This window comes from Castor canadensis, chromosome 12, assembly GCF_047511655.1.
Source record: "Castor canadensis chromosome 12, mCasCan1.hap1v2, whole genome shotgun sequence".
NCBI classification, from domain to species: Eukaryota; Metazoa; Chordata; class Mammalia; order Rodentia; family Castoridae; genus Castor; species Castor canadensis.
Genome location: NC_133397.1, coordinates 84,988,154 through 85,013,277, shown reverse-complemented (window position 1 = coordinate 85,013,277; position 25,124 = coordinate 84,988,154). Strand labels below are relative to the sequence as shown.

The following is a 25,124-nucleotide window of genomic DNA, read 5'->3' as shown; positions in this document are numbered from 1 at the left end:
CCCCATGTAGCTGAGATAACAGGCCTACACCCACCATGCCCAGCTTTTTATTACTTGAGATGGAGTCTTGAGATCTGTTTGCAGGGGCTGGCCTCCAGCCACAGTCCTCTTGATCTCTGTCTCTGCAGTAGCTACGATTACAGGTGTGAGCATAGCACCTGGCTAGTTTATTTTTTTAAGGTAGTATTTGTAGTTCTAAAATATTTAAGGTGATAAGTGTGGTGTAAAATGTCACTTTTTCACTTATTCTAAAATGTGAGTAAAGTTTTTTGTGTGTGTTTGGTTTCAAAATGTGTTCTTTTAAAAAATCTATTAAGATGTATTCTCAGGAATTTTAGCAACTTCCTTTCCCTCCCTGCCTTTCTTCTCTCCTCTTTTGACAGAGCCTCCCTATGTAGCCTAGGCTGACCTTCTGAATGCTGGGATAATAGGCAGGCACTACAATACCCAGTCCTTTAACTATTTCTTAGCAACTTTCTTATCTTCGTGTTTTGTTAAAGATAATATTGCCAGATATGAAAATATCAAAGAATTGAAATGTTATGACTATATGAACAGAATTAAGAGAATTTTACTTCTTGTTACCAAGTTTAACTGAATATATTTATAAATTTATCTGTGCTATTTATTATAAGTAAAAAACCCTGTAGACAGGAGAAAACAGTTTTTATTTTCATAATCCTACTTTATATGTAAATTATTTATGTTGGATAACAAATTAGAAATCCTTTTGTAAATAGTATGTATATATATATATATATAGTCAAAATGACTAGATTAAAAAGGTACACTAATATACTGATATAGGCTTTATTGATAAGCTATACAATGACTTGTTTTTGTTCCTATTACATAATACTTTATCCATAAATCTCTCATAGTGTCCAAGTCTAACATGATCATGATGTTATGCAAATTATGTCATAAACCACTGTTTGTACAGAGGGAGTATATCTCTGAAGGAAGACTACTGAGGCTTTTTAGTGATGGCAGTAACTTTGTCATTCTACTTGTATAGCTTGATGATGAACGTATGGAGCAAATGTCAAATATGACTTTAATGAAGGAAACCATAACCACTGTGGAAAAAGAAATGAAATCACTAGCAAGAAAGGCAATGGATACTGAAAGTGAACTTGGCAGACAAAAAGCAGAGAATAATTCTTTGAGGTAAACTAAATTACCACGAAACAACTAACAGTTTACTATAACTAATAGCTCTGCTTTTAGAAGTGTATGAAAATTAAGTTATTTTTTACTTGAATTTCTGAGAGGATTAAGAAAAACAGTTGTAGAAACAGCACACATGGAAGTTTCCCTAAGATCAAGCACAAACTGGTAATCAGACAGTTAGGAAGCATAGGCTCTAATAATTTTTAATCTTATTTGCAGAATGTCTCAAGTTTAACTGAAATAGCTGTTTTCTTTTGCTTTGGTTTTGAGGCAGTGTTTCACTATTGTAGCCCAGGTTGGCCTCACACTCACTGTGTAGCCAAGGCTGTCCTCAAATTTATGATCCTCCTGCCTCAAACTCATGCCCAGTTTGAAATAGCTTTTATAAAGCCCTTTTGAGTACTGAGCATATTTGACTTGGTTACTTTTATAATTTTCAATTCTGTTCTGGGATAGAACACTAAGAAAGCATAAAGCACGGGTTTGATAGTAGCTTAGGAAGAGTAGTTAGAACATAACAAAAAGTCATAGTAAAGAAATAGGAGCATGTGATGGAACTTCTAGTAATTGAATACTAAATACATTGCTTAATTCCTGATACTGGTATGGTAACAGAACTATCAAATCAGCCTTAGACAGTAAGTATGGGAGAATATCTTTTGAAAAACTTATGTTACTGGTTTTACTTTTACTATATGTTGATGTCAAAAATAAAGGTTCTACAAATTCAATCAGATTGAATTTCATTGCATCAGTGAGCATAGAAAGTGTTAGTTCATGTGAACATGAAATATATTATTGAATCTACAGGTAATACTTGTTTCATTTATTAATTCCCAGTCTCTCCTTGATCTTCTCAGGACCTGTGGTACATAGGTTGGGATCATTTGTCAGAATAGATAATACTCAGATTCTTTTGCCTCACTTTTAAAAATTTTTCTTGCACATAAGAGTATTGTAGGGTTGGAGGTATGACTCAAGTAGTAGAGCACCTGCCTAGCAAATGCAAAGCCCTGATACCCCAGTATTGTCCCCCCCGCAAAGAATATTGTAAACTTAGATACAATGAAAGTAATAATACAGCAAGCAAGACAGCAACAAAGAAAAACTTGAAAAATAGAGAAAAATGTAAAGAAACTTAAAACACCCAAGATTCTATAACTCAGGAAAAATATTATTAATATCTGTTTCCGACCAGAAATATGTCTGTCTGTGTATATTACATAAGCTTTCTGTATATTTGGGTTTTATATTTGGGCAGTTTCATTTAATTATATATCATAAGCATTTTCCCATGTCATTAGAAGCATTTTGGTGGCACCATTGAAAACATTTTAGTAGTTCATTATAATACTCTAACAGATGCATAATAACTTGGAGGATTTTTTATGTACTTTTAACAGTTTTACTGAAGTATAATTGAAATACATAGTAAACCACACATAATTTGATGTGTTTAGTTTGGTAAGTTTTGACATATGTATGTACCTGTTAAACCATTACCACAATCAAAGTAGTGTCTCTAGCTTACACTCTCAAAAACTTCTTCATGTTCCTTGATAATCTCTTGCCTATCCCACCAATTCTTAGGCAACCATTGCTTTGATTTCTGCCATACAGATTTGTTTGAATTTCCTAAAATTTTAAATAAATGAAATCATGTACTATGCAGTGTTTTGTTAGGTTACTTTCACTCAACATAATTATTTTGAGATTTCTTCAAGTCCAAATGCAGTAATTCATTCCTTTTATTGTGAGTAGTGTTGCACTGTATTGATATACACGTAGACATTTAGGTTGTTTGTTTTGGGGCTATAACAAATAAAGCTACTAAGAAGTCTTTGTTTATGGACATATGCTTTTGTTTCTTTTGAAATAAAATGGCTAAGATACATGTTTCACTTTTGGGGGAACCATGAGCTGTTTTCCACAGTGATAACTATTTTATTTTATGTTTGCAATAGCAGTGTAAGAGTTTTTCAGCACTTACTATCTTCACCAACATTTGGTATACAGTGTTTCTTAAATTCATCCATTCCAATAAATATATATTATGGTTTTAATTTGTTCTTTGCTAATGACTAATGATTTGGGGCATCTGTTGATGTGCTTATTTGCCTTCCATATAACTTCTTTTGTGATATATCTGTTCTAATCTTTTGTATTCGCTATTGACTTACTTATATGATTAAATTGTAAGGGATTCAGTATTTTAGATATAAATCCTTTGTAGTTACATGTTTTGGAAATATTTTTTCCCAGTCTGTGGCTTGCCATTTTTCCCCCTTAATAGTGTCTTTTAAAAAGCAAGCATTTTAAGTGAAATTTGTTGATTTTTAATAAATTTATATTCAGTGTTTTTAAGAAATCTCTGTGAAGCCCGAGGTCACTAAGATTATTCCCCTGATTTCTCTAGCATTTTTGTAAGTTTTAGCTTTTGCATTTAGATCTACGATCTATTTCAAGTCAATTTTTATACATGTTGTAATGTATAGATTGGAGTTTCCTTTTTGTATATGGATATTCAGTTGTTCCAGTACCATTTGTTGGTAAGACTTTCCTTTCTTCATTCAGTTGTTTTGTATTCGTGTAGGTGAGTTGTACAAATTAGGGGGTCTATTTCTTTTTTTTTTAATTCATTTATTCACATGTTGCCTACATTATTTGGGTCATTTCTCCCTCCTGCCCGCCCCCCACTCTCTTCCCGCCCCTTCCAGGCAGTACCTGTTCTGCGCTTTTCTCCAGTTCCGTTAAAGAGTAGAAATAAGCAATAATAAGAAAGACATAGCATTTTTGCTAGTTGAGATAAGGACAGCTATACAGAGAGATCCCTAGCATTGCTTTCATGTACAAGTGTGTTACAACCCAGGTTGATTCATCCCTAACTGATCTTTACACTGGTTCTTGATCCCCTTCTCGTGTTGACCTCTGTTGCTTTAAGGTTTCTGTATTGATTCCTCTGGAGTGGGGACATCAAATGCTTTCATGTTTTGGGTTTTCTATCTAACCCCATACCTCCCGTATATGTTCTCCCCTTGTCATCTAACTCAAGTCCTACAACATTGCTGTATTTGCCTTAGATCTAAAGACTGCATACGAGGAGAACATATGATTTTTGGTCTTCTGAGTCTGGCTAACCTCGCTCAGAATGATGTTCTCCAGTTCCATCCATTTACTTGCAGATGATAAGGTTTCATTTTTTCTTCATAGCTGAGTAATACTCCATTGTGTATAAATACCACATTTTCTTGATCCATTCATCAGTAGTGGGGCATCTTGGTTGTTTCCATAACTTGGCTATTGTGATTAGCACTGCAATAAACATGGGTGTGCAGGTGCTTTTGGAGTAACCTGTGTCACATTCCTTTGGGTATATCCCCAGGAGTGGGATTGCTGGATCATATGGCAGATCTATGTTTAGATTTTTAAGAAGCCTCCAAATCTTTTTTCCAGAATGGTTGCATAGGGGGTCTATTTCTTTTTTCTTTTTGCAGTACTGGGGTTTGAACTGAGGACCTCATGCTTGCTAGGCAAGCATGGTACTACTTGAGCCACTCTACCAACTTTTTCTCTTTTATTGTAATAAAAACATATAACATGATATCATAAGCATTTTGATAAAATAAAAATTTAAGTGTGCTATACAGTATTGTTAAAAATTTAACTATAAATTTTAGACTATAATAATAACATTGTATGGAAGATCACTGGATATTTTTCATCTGGTATGCTTAAATATCTATATTCACTGAAGAGCACCCTTCTCTCCTCCCCATCCAGCTGTACAACCACCATTCAGTTTTCTGTTTCTATGTTTACCTCTTGTAAGAGGGATATTATGCAGTATTTATTTTTCTGTGACTGTCATATTTCACATAGCATAATGTGTCTAGTGTCAATCCATGTTGTAGCAAATGACATAATTCCCTTTTTAAGCCTGAATAATACTCCATTGAATGTATATAACACATTTTCTTTACTTATCTGTAGTAAATAAATTGTAGTAGACAGATTGTTTCATCCTCTTGGGTATTATGAAAAATGCTGCAGTGGACATGGGACTTCAGATATCTCTTTAAAATCCTGATGTCCATTCTTTTGTATAAATATCCAGAAGTGTGAATATTGGATCATATAGTAGTTCTATTTTATACTTTTTAAGTTTTTCAGCTTTATTGTGGCATAATTGTAGAATAAAAACTGTATGTATTCTAAGCATATAATACAATGTTTTAATAGGCATACATTTGTGAGATGATTATCTTAGTCAACTTAGTTGACATGTTCTTTGCCTCATATATGTGGTGAGAATATTAAAATCTATTCCCATAGAAAAATACCAAGTATACAATATATTAACTATCTAGTCATTATGCTGTACTTTAGATCTCCAGAATTAATTTTTCTTATAACTGCAAATTTATATCCTTTCCCAAAGTTTCTCCATTTCCTCCACCAACCCTAACCCTTGGTGACCACCTTCCTACTCTTTCTTTCTATGAAATTAACTTTTTTTACACTCCACATTTAAATTATATCATGCAGTATGTGTCTGTGTCTGGCTTATTTCACTTAGTATAATGTCCTTCATGTTGCACATGGCAGGATTTCTTCATTATTATGACAGAATAATATTCTGTTGCATATATACCACAGCTTCTTTTTTGGTTTTTCAAATTTTGTTTTGGGGGGGTTGTTCCTATTCTTAAATTAGCATATAGTAATTGTTCAAAGGTGCTTCATTGTGATATTTCCATTCATTCATATAATGTACTTTGATCATATTCATCCTCTCTATTACATTCTTATTCTTTTTATACTATTTTAATAGTTTCATTATGCTGTTTTCATACATGCATATAATGTACTTCAGTCATTCATCCCCTATCACCCTCTTACTATCTCTTCATTCATTCTTCCCCCAAACAGTCTCCCTTCTACACTGATGTCATTTTTCTTTTTGGGTTGAGATTCCACATATGAGAGAAAACATGCAGTATTTGTCTTTCTGAGTCTGGTATATTTTGCTTAACATAATCCATCTATTTTCCTTCTGATGACATAATTCCACTATTCTTTATGGCTGACAATCCTCCATTATGTATATAGACCACATTTTCTTTACTGATCCATCATTGATGGGCAGCTACACTGATTTCATTACTTAGCTATTGTGAATAATGCTGCACTAAAATGTGTGTGTGCAGTTATCTTGCAAGGTTTGTTGACATATTTCTTTGGATAAATGGCCAGTAGTAGTATAGCAGCATCATGGTAGTTCTATGTTTAATTTATTGAGGAGTCTCCATGCTGATTTCCATAGGGCTGCACTAGTTTACATTCCCACCAACAGTGTATAAGGGTCCCTCCCCACTCCAACACATCCTTGCCAGCATTTTTTGTTGTTTGTTTCCTTGATGATAAGACATATTGATTGGGGTGAGATGTAATCTCAATCCCATTTCCCTGATGGCTAAAGATGGAACATTTTTCATGTATTTGTTGTCTATTTGTGCTTCTTTTTGAGAACTGTTCATTTGCTAATTTTTTGATGGTTGAGATATAATTTATTTTTTAAAATATTTTTATTTTATTTTATTGATATTTTTTGTGGGACTGGGATTTGAACTCAGGGTTTTGTGCTTGCACAGCATATGCTCTACTGTTTGAGCCACACCTCCAGCTCAGCTTGCTCTGGTAATTTTGGAGAATATGGGTCTTGCAAATTATTTTTCCAGGCTTCCCTCAAACTGCAGTCCTCCAAATCTCAGCCTCCCAAGTAGTTAGAATTATAGGTACGAGCCACTAGTACCTGGCTTTATTTTATTTTTGAATTATATGTTAATAATATGAGGGGATTTCATTCCATATGTGTGTACTGTGTACCTTGAGTGGGTTCACTCCCTCCATTATATTTCCATTCCCTCTCTCCCTCCTCTTCCTTTTTTCAAACAGTGTTTGGCTGGTTTCATTTTGCTGGCTTCATATGTATGTATGTAGTGCTCTTCCATCCTTTTCACCCCTCAGTTTACTTTCCTTTCTCCTCTCCCCTCCCACTAATCCCCCAGACAGTTCCCCTTACTACTTCATGTTGTACTATTATTTTTATCATCATCCCCATCATCATCATTTTAGGTCTAGGTTCCATAAATGAACAAGAACATGTGATATTTGACCTTTTGAACTTGACTTATCTTACTCAACATGATCTCCAGTTCCATCCATTTTCACATAAATGACATTTCATTTTTTCATGGCTGAGTAATACTCTGTGTGTGTGTGTGTGCATACATACATACATACACACCATATTTTCTTTATCTACTCATCTATTGTTGAGCACCTCAGTTGTCTCCACAGTTTGGCTATTGTGAAGAGAGCCTCAATAAAAATGGGTGTGCAGGTATTTCTTGGGTATTAATTTATAATTGTTTGGATATATGCCCATAAACAAAGAGCTTAAAAAAAACTAAACATCAAAAGAACAGATAATCCATATAATGAAAAGGGAAATGCATTGAATAGACAGTTCTCAGAAGAATAAATACAAATGGCTAATAAATACATGAAGCAATGTTCAATATCCTTAGCCATACCGAAATGCAAATCAAAACTACACTAAGATTAGATCTCACTTCAGTAAGCTTAGCAATCAGCAAGAAAGCAAACAAGAAATACTGGCCAGTGCAGGGTGGCGGTGGGGGGAAGGAGTTCTCATACACTGCTTGTGAAGGTGTAAACTAGTACAACCACTAAAGAAATCCTCAAAAAACTAATAATAGACTTACCTTATGACCCCACCATACCACTCTTGATCATTTGCATGTTCGTAAATTAAATGGTTTGTTTTTTGGTGTTTAGTTTTTGAGCTCTTCATATATTGTGGGTATTAACTCCTTGTCAGATAAAAAGCTGGCAAGATTTTCTCCCATTGTGTAGACTCTCTCTTCATTCTGCTTGTTTCCTTTGAAGTATGAAAACTTGTCAATTTTATGCAATCACATTTGTCACTTCTTATTCTTATTTCTTAAGCTTTTGGAGTCCTATACAGAAGATATTTGTCTACGCTTTTATCGTCAAGTGTTTTCCCTGTTTTTCTCCACTAATTTCAATGTTACAGGTCTTTCATTAAGGTCTTAGATCCATTTTGAATTGATTTTTGTGCAAGGTGAGAGATAGGGATCTCCTTGAGTCTTTTACATGTGGATATTCAGTGTCCCAATACCATTTGTTGAAGAGACTATTCTGTTCATCTATGTGTCTGTTTTTGTGCCAGTATCATGTTGTTTTTGTTTCTATGGCTCTGTAGTATAGTTTGAGGTCAGATATTGTGACACCTCCAGGATGACTCTATTTGCTCAAGATTGCTTTGGTGGAGAGGATCCAAGATGGCAACTGGGGTACAGAAGCAGACAGCATGAGCTCCATAAATCAAAAACCTTGCTGAGATGCTGGAGCCACACTTGGAAATAAAGCACCAAGGAGAATCAAAACTTTGACACCCTGAACTCCTAGCCCGTAGAAAGCTTCTCCATGCCACCTTACACAGAAAACAGGAGGGCTGCCACTGCCTCCAGACACCAGCTCCAAACCTGCTTGGGAGACACTCGGCAGACCAAACAGGTGAGTGCCAAGTGTCATGTGGTATTCCCCCAGCCACCCCTGGATAAACCAGCATAGCCCCTGGGCAGACTGACCCCCCCCGCCACAGAACTGAACAATAAACAATGAACTGAAAACCAGCACACAGCAGAGGGGCAGAAATGTTGAAAGTGCACTGGAGGGGGGGAGGGGCAAGCAGCTAACATCCATGCAAACTATCAGTAAACAAACAGCTGGAAAGGTAGGAAGACCAACAGCAGGTGGGTGATAAGCCACTGTCTGAAGTAGGGTGGGTAATAGACCACAGAACTCATCTCCTGAGCCAGTGAGCAACATCCAAAGTCAAACGGCTCTGCAAAATTGAAAAACAAACAGCAAACCATCACAACATGCTGACAGCAGTGGGCCTGCTGACTGATCACTTTGCCTCAGAGAAAGGGGGTGAGGCAAAGAAACAAGCCCCCAGTAAATAAGCACAGCGAAAAGCCAACTCTAAAGCAGGACAGCTAGTGAACTACAGAACTGATCTCCTGAACCTGAGGATAGCACTCGAACTTAAACTGCCACACCTCACTGAAGGAGGAGCTGACCAAGCAGCTGCCACTGAAAGAAGAAAAAAAAAACACTACCCAACCACTTGGCGAGACTATGACAGAGCTTCTGCTTAAATATCAACACTAGGACTGGATGGTGGAGGAGTAACACCAGAACTTAAAACTAAGACTGAAATTCTATTGTTCCAGAACCTGGAGTTGTTTGTTTTGTTTCTTGTTTGTTTGTTCATCTCTCCCCATTGATTTCTTTGGTTGGTTTTTTTTTTTTTTTGGTTAGTTTTATTATTGTGAATTAGTTAATACTAAATTATACCCAGAACAGGGACAAAAATAAAACCATGGGGAAGAAAATAGGTGACTGAAACCACTAACTAGCTTATCAAGAACATAGTTGCACAGTACGAAGTGGAGTGATGGGAAGAAGAAAAAGGGATGGAAACCATTCCCTCCCAAAAATAATTTAATACAGGATTCAGAGGGAAACGAAGAAAACGGATACCCAATTCTGGACTCCACCAAAATAAAGATAAATGACGCCAAGGAACCCAACGATGCCCACAAGAACAGCCTCAAAGAAGAAATTCTACATATTATTATTAAAAGAACAAGCACAGAGAATAGAGAAAGAATATTGAAGGCTGTAAGAGAGAAAAAACATAACATACAAAGATAAGACCATCAAAAGCACAGCAGATTTCTCAATGGAAACCTTAAAAGCAAGAAAGGCATGAGTGAGGTATTCCAGGCACTGAACAAAAATAATTTCAACCCTAGGATACTCTACCCAGCAAAACTATCATTCAAAATAGATGGAGCAATAAAAGTGTTCCAGGATGAGCATAAGCTAAAACAATATATAACCACCAAGCCACCACTACAAAAGATTCTCCAAGGAATTCTGCAGATAGAAAATGAAAGCAAACATTTTTGAACTCAGGGTCTCATACTTGCTAGGCAGGTGCTCTACTACTTGAGCCATTCTGCCAGCATATTCATATTTTTTAATGCTTCCATATGAATTTTAGGATTGATTTTTCTATTTCTGTGAAGAATGTCAGTGAAATTTTTGTGGGGATTGCATTGAATCTATAGATTACTTTTGGCAGTATAGCCATTTTCACAATATCAATTCTGCCTGTCCTTGAACATGAGAGATCTAGCCTTCTTCTAGTGTTTGTTTTTTTTCTGCAGTGTTTTATAGTTTTCATTGTAGAGGTATTTTACCCACTTAGTTAAGTTTATTCTAGGTACTTTTGAGGTTATTGTGAATGCAATTATTTTCCTAATTTCTTTCTCAGCCATTTGTTACTAGTATATAGAAAAATGGCTGACTTTTGTATGTTGATTTGTATCCTGCTATTTTGCCAAAAGTGTTGATCAGATGTAAGAGTTCTTACTGGAGTCTTTAGGGTCTTTTAAGTATAGGATCTCATCTGCAAGTAGGGATAATTTGGCTTTTTCCTTCCCTATTTGTATCACTTTTATTTCTGTGTCCTTATTGCTTTGGCTAAGGATTTAAAGATTATATTTAATAAAAGTGGAGTGAGTGAATACCCTTGTCTCATTCTTGATTTTAGATTGCTTCTTTTGTTTTTTCACCATTTAGTACAATATTGGCTATAAGTTTGTCATATATGCTTTTTAAATTGCTTCTATTCCTATTTTGGTTAAGGTTTTTATCATGAAGGGATATTGCATTCAACCAAGGCCTTTTTATGCATCTATTAAGATGATCATGTGACTTTTGCCCTAAATTCTGTTTATGTGCTATATTATGCTTATTGATTTGCATATGTTTAACAGTCTTTGCATCCCTGGAATGAAACAAACTTGATTGTGGTGTATGATCTTTTAAATGTGTTACGAATTGAATTTGGTTTGCAAGCATTTTATTGAGAATTTTTGTATCTATGTTCATCAAGGAAATTGGTCTGTAATTGTGTTTTTTTGTTGTGTCCTTATCTCATTTTGATATCAAGTGGTACTGTCTTCAATAGAGTGAGTGGTAGCATTCCTTCCCTTTCTGTTTTATGGAAGAGATTGAGGAGCATTGTTGTTAGTTCTTCTTTACAGGTATATTAGAATGTAGCAGTGAATCTGTCTAGTCCTGGGCTTTTCTTTGTTGGGAGACTATTCTGCTTCCATCTCATTGCCCTTCATAGATCAGCTTAAGTTGTTTATATCCTCTTGATTCAATTGTAGTGCTTCATTGTGTGTCTAGAAATCTGTCCATTTCTTCTAGATTTCCCAGTTTATTGGAGTATGAGTTTTCAAAATACTTCCTAATGATCCTCTCGATTTTGGTGGTATCTGTTATAATATCTCCTTTCTCATCTCTAAATTTATTAGTTTGGATCTTCTCTTTCTTTCTGTTAGTTAAGTTTAGCTTAGGGTTTGTCAATCATGTTTATCTTTTCAAAGAACCAATTCTTTGTTTCATTGATTCTTTATATTATTTTTGTCTCCATTTTTATTAATTTTCACTTTTCATCTTTATTATTTCTTTCTGTCTGCTAATTGTGAGTTAGTCTTGCTCTTCTCTTTCTGAGAGTTTGAGGTGTATCATTAGAGATCTTTCTGATATTGTGATGTTGGCACACATAACTATACATTTTTAGCACTGCCTTTGCTATTGGTAAGTTGTGTTTTCATTTTTGTTTAATTCTAGGAATTAAAAATATTTCCTCCTATGATTTTCAGTTATCCACTGATCATTCAAACTGTGCTGTTCTTACAAAAATAAGTAGGTTTCCTTTATGCCAACAATGAACAGACTGAGAGTTTGGGAAACAAATCCATTTACAATAGCCTCAAAGAATTAAAAATACCTAGGAATAAATTTAACAAAGGAAGTGAAAGACCTCTAAATTAAAACTATAAATCACTGAAGAAAGAAACTGAAGAAGACATTAGAAGTTGGAAAGATCTCTCGTGCTCATGGATCAGGTTGAATTAATATGGTGAAAATGACTATACTACCAAAAGCAATCTGCATGTTCAATGCAATCCTCATCAAAATCCCAATGACATTCCTCAAGAGATTGAAAAATCAACCCTAAACTTCATATGGAAGCACAAAAAGATCTCAAATAGCCAAAGTAAAAAAGAGCAATAGTGGAGGTATCACAATATCTAACTTCAAAACTATACTACAGTGACATAGTAATAAAAATGGTATGGTACAGCACAAAAACAGACATGACAAGTGAAACAGAAGACCCAAACATAAATCTACACAACTACAACCATCTGATTTTTGATAAAGAAGCCCAAAACACATGTTGGAGAAAAGACAACCTCTTCAACAAATAGTGCTGGGAAAACTGGCTGTCTGCATGTAGAAGACAGAAACTGAATCCCTGTCTTTCATCCTGTACTAATTTCAGTTCAAAATGGATCAAAGACCTTCATGTAAGGCCTGAAACTTTGGAATTACTATAGGAAAGAATAGAAAAGACACCAGGACATAGAGGCATAGGCAATAACTTCCTCTAATAGCTCAGCAATTAAGAGAAATGATCAACACATGGAAGTACATGAAACCAAAACTTTTCTGCACAGCAAAGGAAACAGTCACAAAACTGAAAAGACAGCTCCAAAATGGGAGAAAAATCTGTGCCCACTCTACATCTGACAAGGGATTAATAACCAGAATTTATAGGGAGCTCAAAACTAAACTCCCAAGGAATCAATAACCCAATGAAGAAATGGGAAAATAAACTGAACAGAAATTTTTCAGAGAAGTACAAATGGCCAACAAGACCTCACATGAAGAAATCTCATTATCCCTGTCCAAAAAGGAAATGCAAATCAAAACCACATTAAGATTTCATCTCCCTCCATTTAGAATGGCTATCATCAAGAACACAACAACAAATGTTGAGGATATGGGGGGAAAGGAACCCTTATACATTGTTGGTGGGAATGTAAATTAGTACAAACTCCTATAGAAAGAAGATGTTTCTCAAAAAGCTGAAACAGAGCTATCATATGATTCAGTAATATATGCCTTTGGGCGTATGTCCAAAGGAATATAAGTTGGGATACAATAAAGTCACTTACATCCCTATGTTTATTACAGCATTATTCACAATAGCCAATTTCTGGAAACTGCTCAGATGATGAATGGATTAAGAAAATGTTACACACACACACACATACTCACACACACACTCAGAGAGAGAGAGGAATACTATTTAGCCATAAAGAAGAATGAAATTCTGTCATTCCCAGGTAAATTAATGGAACGTGAGTTCATTAAGTGAAGTAACCCAGGTTCAGACGTTCTCTGTCTTATGTGGAAGATATATCCAATTGATAAATGCATACACAAATACAAGCATGAATATGTATACATATATATGTATACATACGTAAATATGTACATATATATACAGACCGACGGTATTTGCAATGGTGGGACTGTTTAAGGGGAGGTGGGAAAGGAACAGAGAATGATAGTGAATAATACTGAAATACATTGCATCTGTGTAGGAACAAGGCAGAACAAAACACACTGAAAGCTGTTGAACCATATGGGGTGGGACAAAAGAGTAAGGAAGAGTAATAGAGGGGATTAGGCTGATTTCAATATATTTACAGGTGAAATACCAAAGCAAAACTCTTTTGAATAATGAATGTGAACAATGAATTTAAACAATGAAAGACAAGACTGTAAAACAGGTCATGTTAGGGGAGGGGAAGGGTAAATGAATAGTTGATATACATCATATACGTGTATGAAGATGGAACATTGAACCTGTCATTTTAAAAAATGAGGAAGGGGATGAGGGAGAATAGCAATAGGGATGAACCTAACTGGGAGAAATTGTACCCATATATGGAAATGTCACAACAAAACCCCTGGTATAACTATTGTATACTAATAAAAAGGTTAAAAGGCATGTTCAGTTTCCATAGTTTCTGTAGTGTCTTGCTATTAATTTTTAATTTATTATTATTAATTTTTTATTTTATTATGATCTTTTAAGAGTTAGGAATGGGAGGGGGAAGGAAAAGATACTGAGGTGTTGAGGACCGAAGTTTGCTACATATATATGTACATATATGTGTAGGGAAGAGAGAGAGAGAGAGAGAGAGAGAGACAGCATAATGAAACCCACCAAACAATTTGAAAAGGGGGAAAGAAGGGAGAGGTTATGGGAATATAATGGAGGGGGTGAACTTGTTCAGAGTACACTGTATACATTTATGAAGTTATCACAATGAAATCTCAATAAATGCTAATTTTAAAACAAAATTTAAAAGTATGTGACAAAAAGATGCAGGGAATTATTTCATTTTTTTGTGTTTGTAAGGCTTGCTCTATGTCCTAAAATATCTATTTTGGAGAAAGTCCATGGTCTTCTGAGAAGAATGTGTATACTATGGCTATTGAATGGAATATTCTGTAGAATGGAATACTCTGTAGATATCTGTTAAGTCCATTTGCTCTGTGATGTAGTTTAATTCTGAAGTTGCTTTGTTGATTTTCTTGTTTGTTTGATCTATCTGTTGATTAGAGTGGAATGTTGAAGTTGTCCACTATTATTGTATCTCAACCTATCTGTCCTTTTATGTCCAGTAATTTTTTAATTAAGTTTACTGCACCGATGTTAGGTGCATTTATATTTACATTCATTATATCTTCTTGATGGATTATTCCTTATTAATATACAGTGACCTTCATCTCTTATCATTTTGGCTTGAAGTCTACTTGAATTTATGCATATAGCTATTTCTGCTTCCTTTCAACTTCTACTGCTTGGTATATCATTTTACATCTTTTCACTTACAGTCTGCATGTGTCTTTGCTTAGGAGGCTTGTTTCTTGTAAGACAGTAAACAGTTGGATCTTGTTTTTAATCCTGCCAGCCAGTGTAGACTTTCTTTTGATTGAAGAGTTAAGACCATTTACTTTTGGTCTTAACTTATTATTGAAAAGTATTTTCTGATTCCTGTTATTTTGCTTTTTTTATTATTGAAAAGTATTTTCTGATTCCTGTTATCTTGCTTTTTTTTTTAGATTGATTTGAGTACTGTTCTTCTCTTTTGCCCTTACTCATCTTAGAAGTTTGCAGTTTTTCTGAGTTGAATATGTTTGATTCTTTCCTAATTTGCATGTGTTCATCTATTCCTCTCATAAAATGTATTATTTCCTGGGCTCTCATGTTTGCGAGTGCTTCTCTTCCTACTCTGAGTGTAGTATTCCTTTAAATGTCTTCTGTAACCATGACTTAGTAGTCAGGATTTGCTTTATCTTGTGCTTATCTTAGAAGGTCTTTATTTCTCCATTGATTTTGAAGGATGACTTTGCTGGAGATAGTAATCTTGGTAGCCAGTTATTTTCTTTCAGAGACTGAAATATATCATTCCATGTATTCCTGGCTGTTAGGGTTTCTGCTGAGAGGTCTAAACTAATTCTGATGTGCTTGCCTCTGTAAGTAAGTTGGTGTTTTTCTTCTTTCTTCCTTCCTTCCTTCCTTTTTTCCTTCCTTCCTTCCTTCCTTCCTTCCCTCCTTCCTTCCTTTCCCTTCTTCCTTTGTTTTTTAAAGCTGGTCTTTCAGCAAAGTGGTAGAGATTTTAATTTGCCTTATGTTTAACTGCCAAAATCAAAATTCTGGTTTTTCATAGACACCAAACTCTCTTCAATACCCAGTGATGTAAGTCCTTATATTGGTGTTTTCTACTGCAGCTTCAACACTTTTTCTTTGTTTTGTTGTCTTGGAATTTTAGCTATAATGGTGTGTGAGGTGGTTCTTTTCTAGTTGTGTCTATTTGGGATCCTAAATGCATCCTGTATTTGAATATCCTTATTTTGCCAAAATGGGAAATTTTCTACTGTAATTACATTTAATAGGTTTTCTGTGCTTTTAGTTTGTATCTCACCTCCTTGTCTACCCCATGGATTCTTAAGTTTTGTATCTTTATTGTGTCCCAGAGTTCTTGAAGTTTGTGGTCATGGGTTTTTTTTTTCCTTTATTTCTATCTGAGTGTATTTGTGAATTTTCTAGTTTTTCACCTGTTATTGATTAGTAATTTCATTCCATTAAGGTCAGAAAAACACTTGATGTGATTTCCATCTTAAATTCATTAAGATTTATTTTATAGCCTAACATATGATATATCTTGAAAAATGTTTCCTATGTACTTGAGAAGAATGTGTAACTCTGGTGCAATTGGATGAAATATTCTGTATATATCTTTTTAGTTCATTTGGTATATGGTTGAAATTCAATGTTTCCTTAATGATTTTCTATCTGAATAATCTAGATATTGATGAAAATGGGGTATTGGAGTCCCTTGCAGTTATATGTTATTGTCAATCTCTCCATTTAGACTTGTTAATAATTGCTTTATATGTTTAGGTGCTCCAATATTGTATGTTTATAATTTGGATTTATAATTTTATATCATCCCCTTAATGGATTGAACAGTTTATCATTATATAAACCTTCTTTGTCTCATTTTAAGCTTACACTTAAAAGACTGTTTTGTCTGATATAAGTATACCTACCCCTATTCTCTTTTACTTTTCATTTACATGGAATATCTTTTTCCATCTCTTCACTTTTCACCTATCTGTGCCCTTAAAGTGAAGTGAGTCATTTATAGGCAGCATATAGTTGGGTCTTTTTTCCCCATTCATTTAGCTGCTCTATGTGTTCTGATTGGAGTATTTAATCCCATTTATGTTATTGATAGCTACAGATTTACTATTGTCATTTTAATTGTTTTTTTGGCTTTTTGTAGATCTTTTGTTTGCTCTTCCTCTTTGTTGTCTTCCTTTGTGATCTGATTTTTTTTTTTTAGTGAGCTGCTATTGTGTATCTACTGTATTAGCTTGTGGTTATCATGAAGGTTACAAATAACATTTTATTGTTTTAAAAGTATTTTAAGCTGATAACAATTTCAGTTGTATAAAATAACTCTACACTTTAGTTTCCCTTTTCCCTTTTTGATGTCACATTTACCATAATTTTATATTGTGAACTAATAAGCAAACTATTATAGCTAGTATTTAAAGGAGTAGAGATTTATTTTGGCTCAGAGGTTTCAGAGTTTCAGAGGTTTCAGTCCATCTTCACAAAGCCCCATCCTTGTGGGCTTTTGACAGTGTAGGACTTCTTGGCAGGGTGTGTGGTGGGGGGAGAGAGAAAGGGGGGAGAAAAGGGGAGGGAAAAAGGGAGGGGAGAGAGAGAGAGAGAGAGAGAGAGAGAGAGAGAGAGAGAGAGAGAGAGAGAGAGAGAGAGAGAGAAATGTCCATAGAAGATACCCTCAAAGACATGCCCCCAGGGACTTAGCTCTTCTAAGTAGGCTCCATCTCCTTAAATTTCTTTCTCTGTCTTTAGTGCCTCTGTGGGACATTTCAGATTCAAACCATAACACTCTGTCATTTCTTTCTCTGTCTTTGGGCCTTTGTGGGACATTTCAGAATCAAACCATTAAACTTGTCTCTGACCCCAAAGACTTCTATCCATCTCACAATACAAAATGCATTTGGTCTACCTCTAAAAGTGCCCAAAGTCTTAACAATTCAAGTATTGCTCAAAAGCCCAAGTCCGATGTCTCTGAGACTCAAAGCAAACTCTTAGCTGTGAGCCCCAATAAAATTTAAAAAACAGGTTACAAAATTCCAACATAAAAATGGTGGGGCAAGGTAAACATTCTGATTCCAAAAGGAAGGAATGGGGGAATACCAAGGAAGGATTGGAACAGAGAAACACTAAAAAGAGGGCAGACATAAATCCTATAGCTCTGTGGAACCCAGGGTGCACATTGGTGTGATATGAGATCCAAAGGGCCTTGGCAGCCCTGCCCTTACAGCCTCACTAGCTTCAGTCCACATTGACTGTTTCCACTCACTGCATGCAGATTTCCTTGGCAAAGGTTCCATGTTCCTGACATCTCTAAATTTATGGAATCTCCATTGCAGTTTGGATTTGCTATCACAGATTCATACATCACCCTCAGGAGTAAGGCTGTAAGAATTCTATAGCTTGCCCTGTTACATCCTCCCTGGCCTCCTAGGTCTGCCTATAAAATAAGAGTGGAAGCCTGTGTAACTCACAACTCTTGTATTCTGCATTCATGCAAAACCACCTTCATATGGATAACACAAAGGTCTGCTGCCAACTTAGACCACAGCTGTAGTGGCCTCTGTGTGCCTGGACAGCATCATGGTGAAATGAACCCCAGGGAAACAAATTCCTCAGAAGCCCTGTGAGAGCATGGTGTCCTGAGGTCTCTTCTCAAAGCAGGCTTTCAAAACCTACTTTTTACCCTTTTACATCCTCCATTCTCCAATGTGTGGGTCTGGCCAGTTTCTGAGAGGTTCTCAAGACATCTTTCCTATTGACCTGGTGCAAAGTACTTAGCTTCTTTTCAATTGCACTAATCTCTCAGCAACCATATCTTCCTTGACCCAACTTGACACTGGCTTATTTTTCTCACCAAACTGCAAGTTTTTCAAGCATTTTCATTTTGCATTTTGGTCTTTTGTGTTTGTAAATATGTTTAAAAGCAGTCAGAAGTACCCGTATTGTATGATTGTTATGCTGCCTTGAAATTGTCCCTGTTCAATAAGTCTGTCACCTTGAAATTCAGCTTTCTACAAATCCTCTGGGTGTAGGCAAAATGTACACAAGTTCTTTACCAGAATGTAACATGAATGGCCTCTAGCCAAATAACCAATGGAGTCCTCATTCTCTTCTGAAACCTCATGAGCACAGCCTTTTTGGTTTGCATTCCTATCAACATTATAGTCTTCTGAGCGCTCACCAGAATTTCCTTAAAGGTCCATTTTTAACACTCTGGGGCTTCTCTAGACTTCATCTCTAACCTCTCCAAACTCTTCCCTCAAACTAGTTCCAAAGACTTCCAAACCACACAGTAGTCCAAGTAATGGCTCCACTTCTCAGTATTAGTGTTCTGTGACAAACTACTTGACAAAATCAACTTCAAGAAGGAAAGATTTATTTTTGGCTCACAGTTACAGGAATTTCAGTCTATGGTTGCTTGACTCCATCAGTGTGGGCCTGTGGCAAGACAGAACTTCATGGTAAGGAGGGTGTGGCCCAACAAAGCTGCTCTCCTCATGGTGGCCTGGAAGCAAAGTAGTTAGCTATCCTGCTTATTTATTTGTTTAGCAGTACTGGGTCTTGAACTCAGGGCCTACACCTTGAGCCACTCCACCAGCCCTTTTTTGTGAAGGGTTTTTTTGAGATAGGGTCGTGTGAACTATTTGCCCAGGATCTTCCTGATCTCTGCCTCTGAGTAGCTAGGATCACAGGTGTGAGCCACCAGTGCCTTGTCTTTTAACCCTTATATAGAGTTTTAGGTGATTTATATACCAGCACTGCAGCTTTAGAGTATACTGAGTTTGTGTATCTATGACTTTTTTTTCCTTTTTCTTTTATTATTCATATGTGCATACAAGGCTTGGTTCATTTCTCCCCCCTGCCCCCACCCCCTCCCTTACTACCCACTCTGCCCCCTCCCTCTCCCCACCCCCTCAATACCCAGCATAAACTATTTTGCCCTTATTTCTAATTTTGTTGTAGAGAGAGTATAAGCAATAACAGGAAGGGACAAGGATTTTTGCTGGTTGAGATAAGGATAGCTATACAGGGCATTGACTCACATTGATTTCCTGTGCATGGGTGTTACCTTCTAGGTTAATTCTTTTTGATCTAACCTTTTCTCTAGTACCTGTTCCCCTTTTCCTATTGGCCTCAGTTGCTTTTAAGGTATCTGCTTTAGTTTCTCTGCGTTAAGGGCAACAAATGCTAGCTAGTTTTTTAGGTGTCTTACCTATCCTCACCCCTCCCTTGTGTGCTCTCGCTTTTATCATGTGCTCATAGTCCAATCCCATTGTTGTGTTTGCCCTTGATCTAATGTCCACATATGAGGGAGAACATACGATTTTTGGTCTTTTGGGCCAGGCTAACCTCACTCAGAATGATGTTCTCCAATTCTATCCATTTACCAGCGAATGATAACATTTCATTCTTCTTCATGGCTGCATAAAATTCCATTGCGTATATCTATGACTTTTATAAATTTATATATTTTCATAATTAGCCTCCTTTCATTTCAGCTTAAAGAACTCTAAGCATTTTTTCATAAAGTAGAGTAGTTGTGATAAACTCTCTTAGCTTTTGCTTTTTTGGAGGAATTTTTGTCTCTCCCTCATTTTTGTAGGACAGCTTTGTCAGGTAAAGTGTTCTTATTTGGCAGGTTTTTTATTTTGTCTTTGGTTTGGTTTTGTATTTTGAATATATCATCCTGCTGTCTGCTGGAATGCAAAGTTCCTACTAAAAATACACTGGTAGCCTTTTGGAGGTTACCTCGGATCTGAGATACCTTCTATCCCTGGCTTTCAAGAGTCTTTCTTTGTCTTTGTTTTTGATTATTTGTCTTGTTTTTGATGATTTTAGTATGTCTTGGAGAAGTCTTCCTTGGGTTGAGTCTGATTTGAAACATTTGAACTTCATAATACAATTAGGCTGAAGTAATATGTTTTTGCAAGAAGTCACAGAGATAAAATGCCATTTTAGGGTCTGTGTGTATCAAGGGTACATATAGTCAATATGATTTAGTACTGTTGATTTTGATCTTGATCACCTGGCTGTAATCTATTTAGAACCATCCAATATGGAGTCTTTTCCAAATGACTTATTTCACTTAGACATGAATGTATTGAAGATTCATCCATGTCTTTTTTACCTTGATCATTCATTTCTTCTTGTTGTTGAATATTATCCATTGTGGGATATACCACATTTTGTTTATATTTTTACCTGTTAAATGATACCTTGTTTGCTTCCATGTTCTTGAGATAATATTATAAACTTACACATTCAGGTTTTCATGTTCACGTAAGTTTTAAATCATTCAGTAAATACCTAGGTTCATGATTGCTTGATTATGTGGTAAAACTATGTTTAGCATTATAAGAAACTGCCAAACCTTCTTCCAAAGTGACTATACCATTTTGCATCCCTACCAGCAGTGAATGAGAGTTTCTGTTGCTCCATACCCCTGTCAGCTTTTGGTATTTGTAGGTTTTGGAACTTTAGCTATTATGATATATACTGATGTATCATTGTTATAATTTGTAACTCCCTATCAATAAATAATGTAGAGCTTCTTTTCATATACTTATTCCCCATTTATATATCTTCTTTAATTAGCTATTCATTTAAATCTTTTGCCATTTTTCATTTATTTATTTATTATTGAGTCCTAAGAGTTCTTTGTAAATTTTAGATATATTTTCTTATCAGGTATGTGTTTTACATATCACCCAATCTGTGCCTTATCTTTTTACTCTTTTTGCAGTGTTTTTTCTTGAGAGCAAAAATGTTTGATTTTAATAAAGTTCAACTTACCAACTTTATCTTTCATGGGTTATGCTTTTGATGTATTTAAAAACATTGATTTTTCTCTAATATTTTCTTCTAGATGTTACTTAGCTTTGCATTTTATACTTACTGTCAATGATTCATTTTGACTTAATTTTTGGGAAAGAGTAAAGTCTGTGTCTAGGTTCATTTAATTTACATCTGTACATCCTAAAATTGTCCCAGTACCATTTGTTGAAAGGCTATTCTTTATTGAATTACCTTTACTTCTTCATTAAAAACCATTTGACTATATTTATATGCATCTGTTTCTCATTTCTCTCTTTTCTGCTTCATTGGTCTATGTCTATTCTTTTGCCAAACCATGCTGCCTTGATTGCTATAGCTTTGTATTAAGTTTTGAAACCAGGTAATATGAGTTTTCAAGCTTTGTCTTCCTCTTCTATATTATAATGACCATTCTGAGTCTTTTGTTTTTCTATGTAAGTTTAGAATTACTTTGTTAATATCTACAAAGTAGCTTGTTGGAATTTTCCTTTCTTTTTTGAGACAGGGTCTCCCTAAATAGCCCAGGCTGGCATCAAATTTAAGGTCCTTCAGTTTTAGCCTATTAAAGGCAGGTGTGTGCCACCATGTTTAGCCTTGCTGGGATTTTAATTGAGATTGTGTTGAATGTATAAATCAATTGGAGAATAACTGACATCTTAATATTCTATGCTTTAACCAATGAACATAGACTAGCTGTCCGTTTATTTAGATTTTCTTTGAATCTTCTGTCAGTCTTTGGCAGTTTTCTGCATAAAGAAACTATATTTTTTGAAGTTCTGAGCCATTTTTGCTTTAAATATTTCTTATGCTCAGTTATATTCTTTATTTTTCTTTTGGTATTTGAAATATATCCACAACTTTTAGATGTTCTGTCCTGTTTTTCTTTTTTCTCTTTTTTGTTTTAGAGCATATTAATTGTATAAAGTAAGGGCTTTCATTGTGATATTTCCATACATGAATATAATGTTCTTTGATCATATTCACCACCTGTTATTCTTTTTGTATCCCCCTTCCCCAGCTTCTCCTCTTTTAACTTTCTCACTAATTTTTAAGATGGGCTTCCTTATGAACTTTTCAAACATGCTTACAACATAATTTAATCACATTTCCTTCACCCTTTCTCTTCTTCCTGTCACTGCTTCAACCCCCAAACAGTCCCCTTTTATGTTCATGTCCTCTTTACATGAGAGAGAGAGAGAGAGAGAGAGAGAGAGAGTGATTACACATATGAGAGAAAACATACAGAATTTGTCTAAATCTGGCTTATTTTACTTAACATGATTTCTAATTCCATCCATTTTTCTGCAAATTATATAATTTCATTCTCTTTATGGCTCAATGATACTCTATTGTGTTGTGTTCTGTCTTGTTTCCTGATGTTTTAGCTATTTGCATTTTGCTTTGAGCAGTTTGTAGTGAACTGTCGTCAAGCTATATGATTATTTTCCTTGGTTGTGTTGGGTCTACTGATGTACCCATCAAAGCCATTCTTCATTTCTGCTATGTCAGTTTTTATTTCATGCATTTCCTTTTGATTTGCAGAGCATCTTTCTCTCTGCTTACATTACTCATAATATAATTGTTTGTTGTTTACTTTTACCATTAGGTCTATAAGCCGATTTTTTGTAACTATTTACAACTTTTTTGTCTCCTAATTCTCACATCTGTCTCATGTCTGAGTTTGTTCTCATCCTTCAGATTGTTTTATCTTTCTTTTTTGGAGAAAAGGAAGTTGTACGTGTTATATTAGATTCTATAATTTAGGTAAATAGTCCTTTAGTAGGAATGTTTATGTTAATTTGGCTGGGATTTGGGTTATATTTAATGTTTGCATTATCATTGGCACCAGAGGTTTCAGATTCCTCTCTTGTCCTGACTTTGTTTACTTGAATTTTGGCTATTTAAAAAATTAAATGGGCATATAAAAATTGTACACACTTATGGCATACAATGTGATGTTTCAATACAGGTATAAATTGTGTCATGTTCAAATCCAGGTAAGCATGTATGGCTCCTCAAATATTTATCATTTCTTTGTGATGAAAACATTTCAAAACCTTTCTCCTGGCTTTTTAAATATATACAATTCATTATCATTATCTATACTCACCTTACTGTGGAAAAGAACAGCAGAGTTTATTTGTCCTATCTAACTGTAACTTAGTACATGTTTTCTCCTGATTTTTTGTCTCTGTGCTTGACTTTAGCCTTTCACTCCTCCTTTGTGTGAATATGCGTGCTGTAACTCACTAGGATTATTATCAGGAAGCCATTATGATAAGGGAGAGAGGACATACAGCCTGTAGATATAAATTTCAGTCTTTTAGTTGAGCTGTGCTTCATGGCTATGATGTTTACCTTGGTTTTTTCAGGGATATAGTTTTACTTTTTATCTTAGGTGAAACAGAAAGACTAGAGGGGGCTAATGAAGGAGGAATGCTCTTCTCCGGCTGGGATAACCTGTGGAAATTAACCTGGAGAGTAAACATTTAACATAGAGGATATTCAGGACATTTGCATAATGATCACTCTTCCCTTTGCCCTGGCAGAGCCACAAGGGATCTTTCTTTCTCAGATCTTCACCATAAGAATCTGGTTAGGTTCCTGGAGATAAAGCACACTGAAATATGTGATTCTTTAAAAACTTTAGCCCCAGGAATTTCTCACTGTCCTGGAAGGGGCTTCTCAGTTCATCCACCAGCCGTTCAGCAACATTATCATATAAATATTCTTAACCATTTCTATTAATTTCTCACTGCAATGACAAAATGCCTGACAGAACAGCATAAAGAAGGAAAAATTTATTTTGGTTCAAGGTGTTGTGGTTGTTTGACCCCATGTGCTTTGGTGGAACATTGTGGCAATAGGGACATGTAGAGGAGGAAATTCTTTACCTCGCAGCAAACAGGAAGCAGAGCGAGGAAAGGACTGTATGACCTTAAAAGGTATGCCTCCTTGTGACCTTCTTCCTCCAACTAGGTCCTACCTCCTGAAGTTTCCAGAACCTCTGAAAATAGCACCACCAGGTGGAACCAAGCATTCACTTGTGAGCCTGTGGGGGGCATTCCATATTCAAGCCATGACAACATTTATGGTTCCATTGGCTTCTGTTCCAGATGATTGTAGGTCATCTAGATTTATTGGTCTTTTCAGATTTAGGGATGGTGATTTACCCTGAAACTCAGCTCCCTCAGTTTAATTTTATTTAATCTTAGGTGCATTAATTATTGCTATCTTAAATTATGGTAATGTTACCTATCTTTATTTTTCTAAAGGTTAATTCCAAAAAGTGAACATTCAAAAAAAAGGGTATGAGTTTAAGTTTTTAGTATGTATTTCTATATTACTTTTCAAGAAACCTTTATGTTACATGTTTATTGTA

At 35.4% G+C, this 25,124-nt stretch overlaps 1 protein-coding gene across 5 annotated transcripts in view; it reads left to right on the top strand.

The window, feature by feature from the left end:
* The window catches only part of Tsga10 (testis specific 10), a 109,966-nt gene that overhangs the window by 26,655 nt on the left and 58,187 nt on the right, over nt 1-25,124 (top strand). For all 5 annotated transcript variants that reach the window (XM_020152274.2, XM_020152269.2, XM_074050339.1 and 2 more), the window contains one exon: nt 1,019-1,170. In XM_020152274.2, the coding sequence (XP_020007863.1) occupies nt 1,019-1,170 (152 nt within the window). The remainder of the gene's footprint in view (nt 1-1,018; nt 1,171-25,124) is intronic.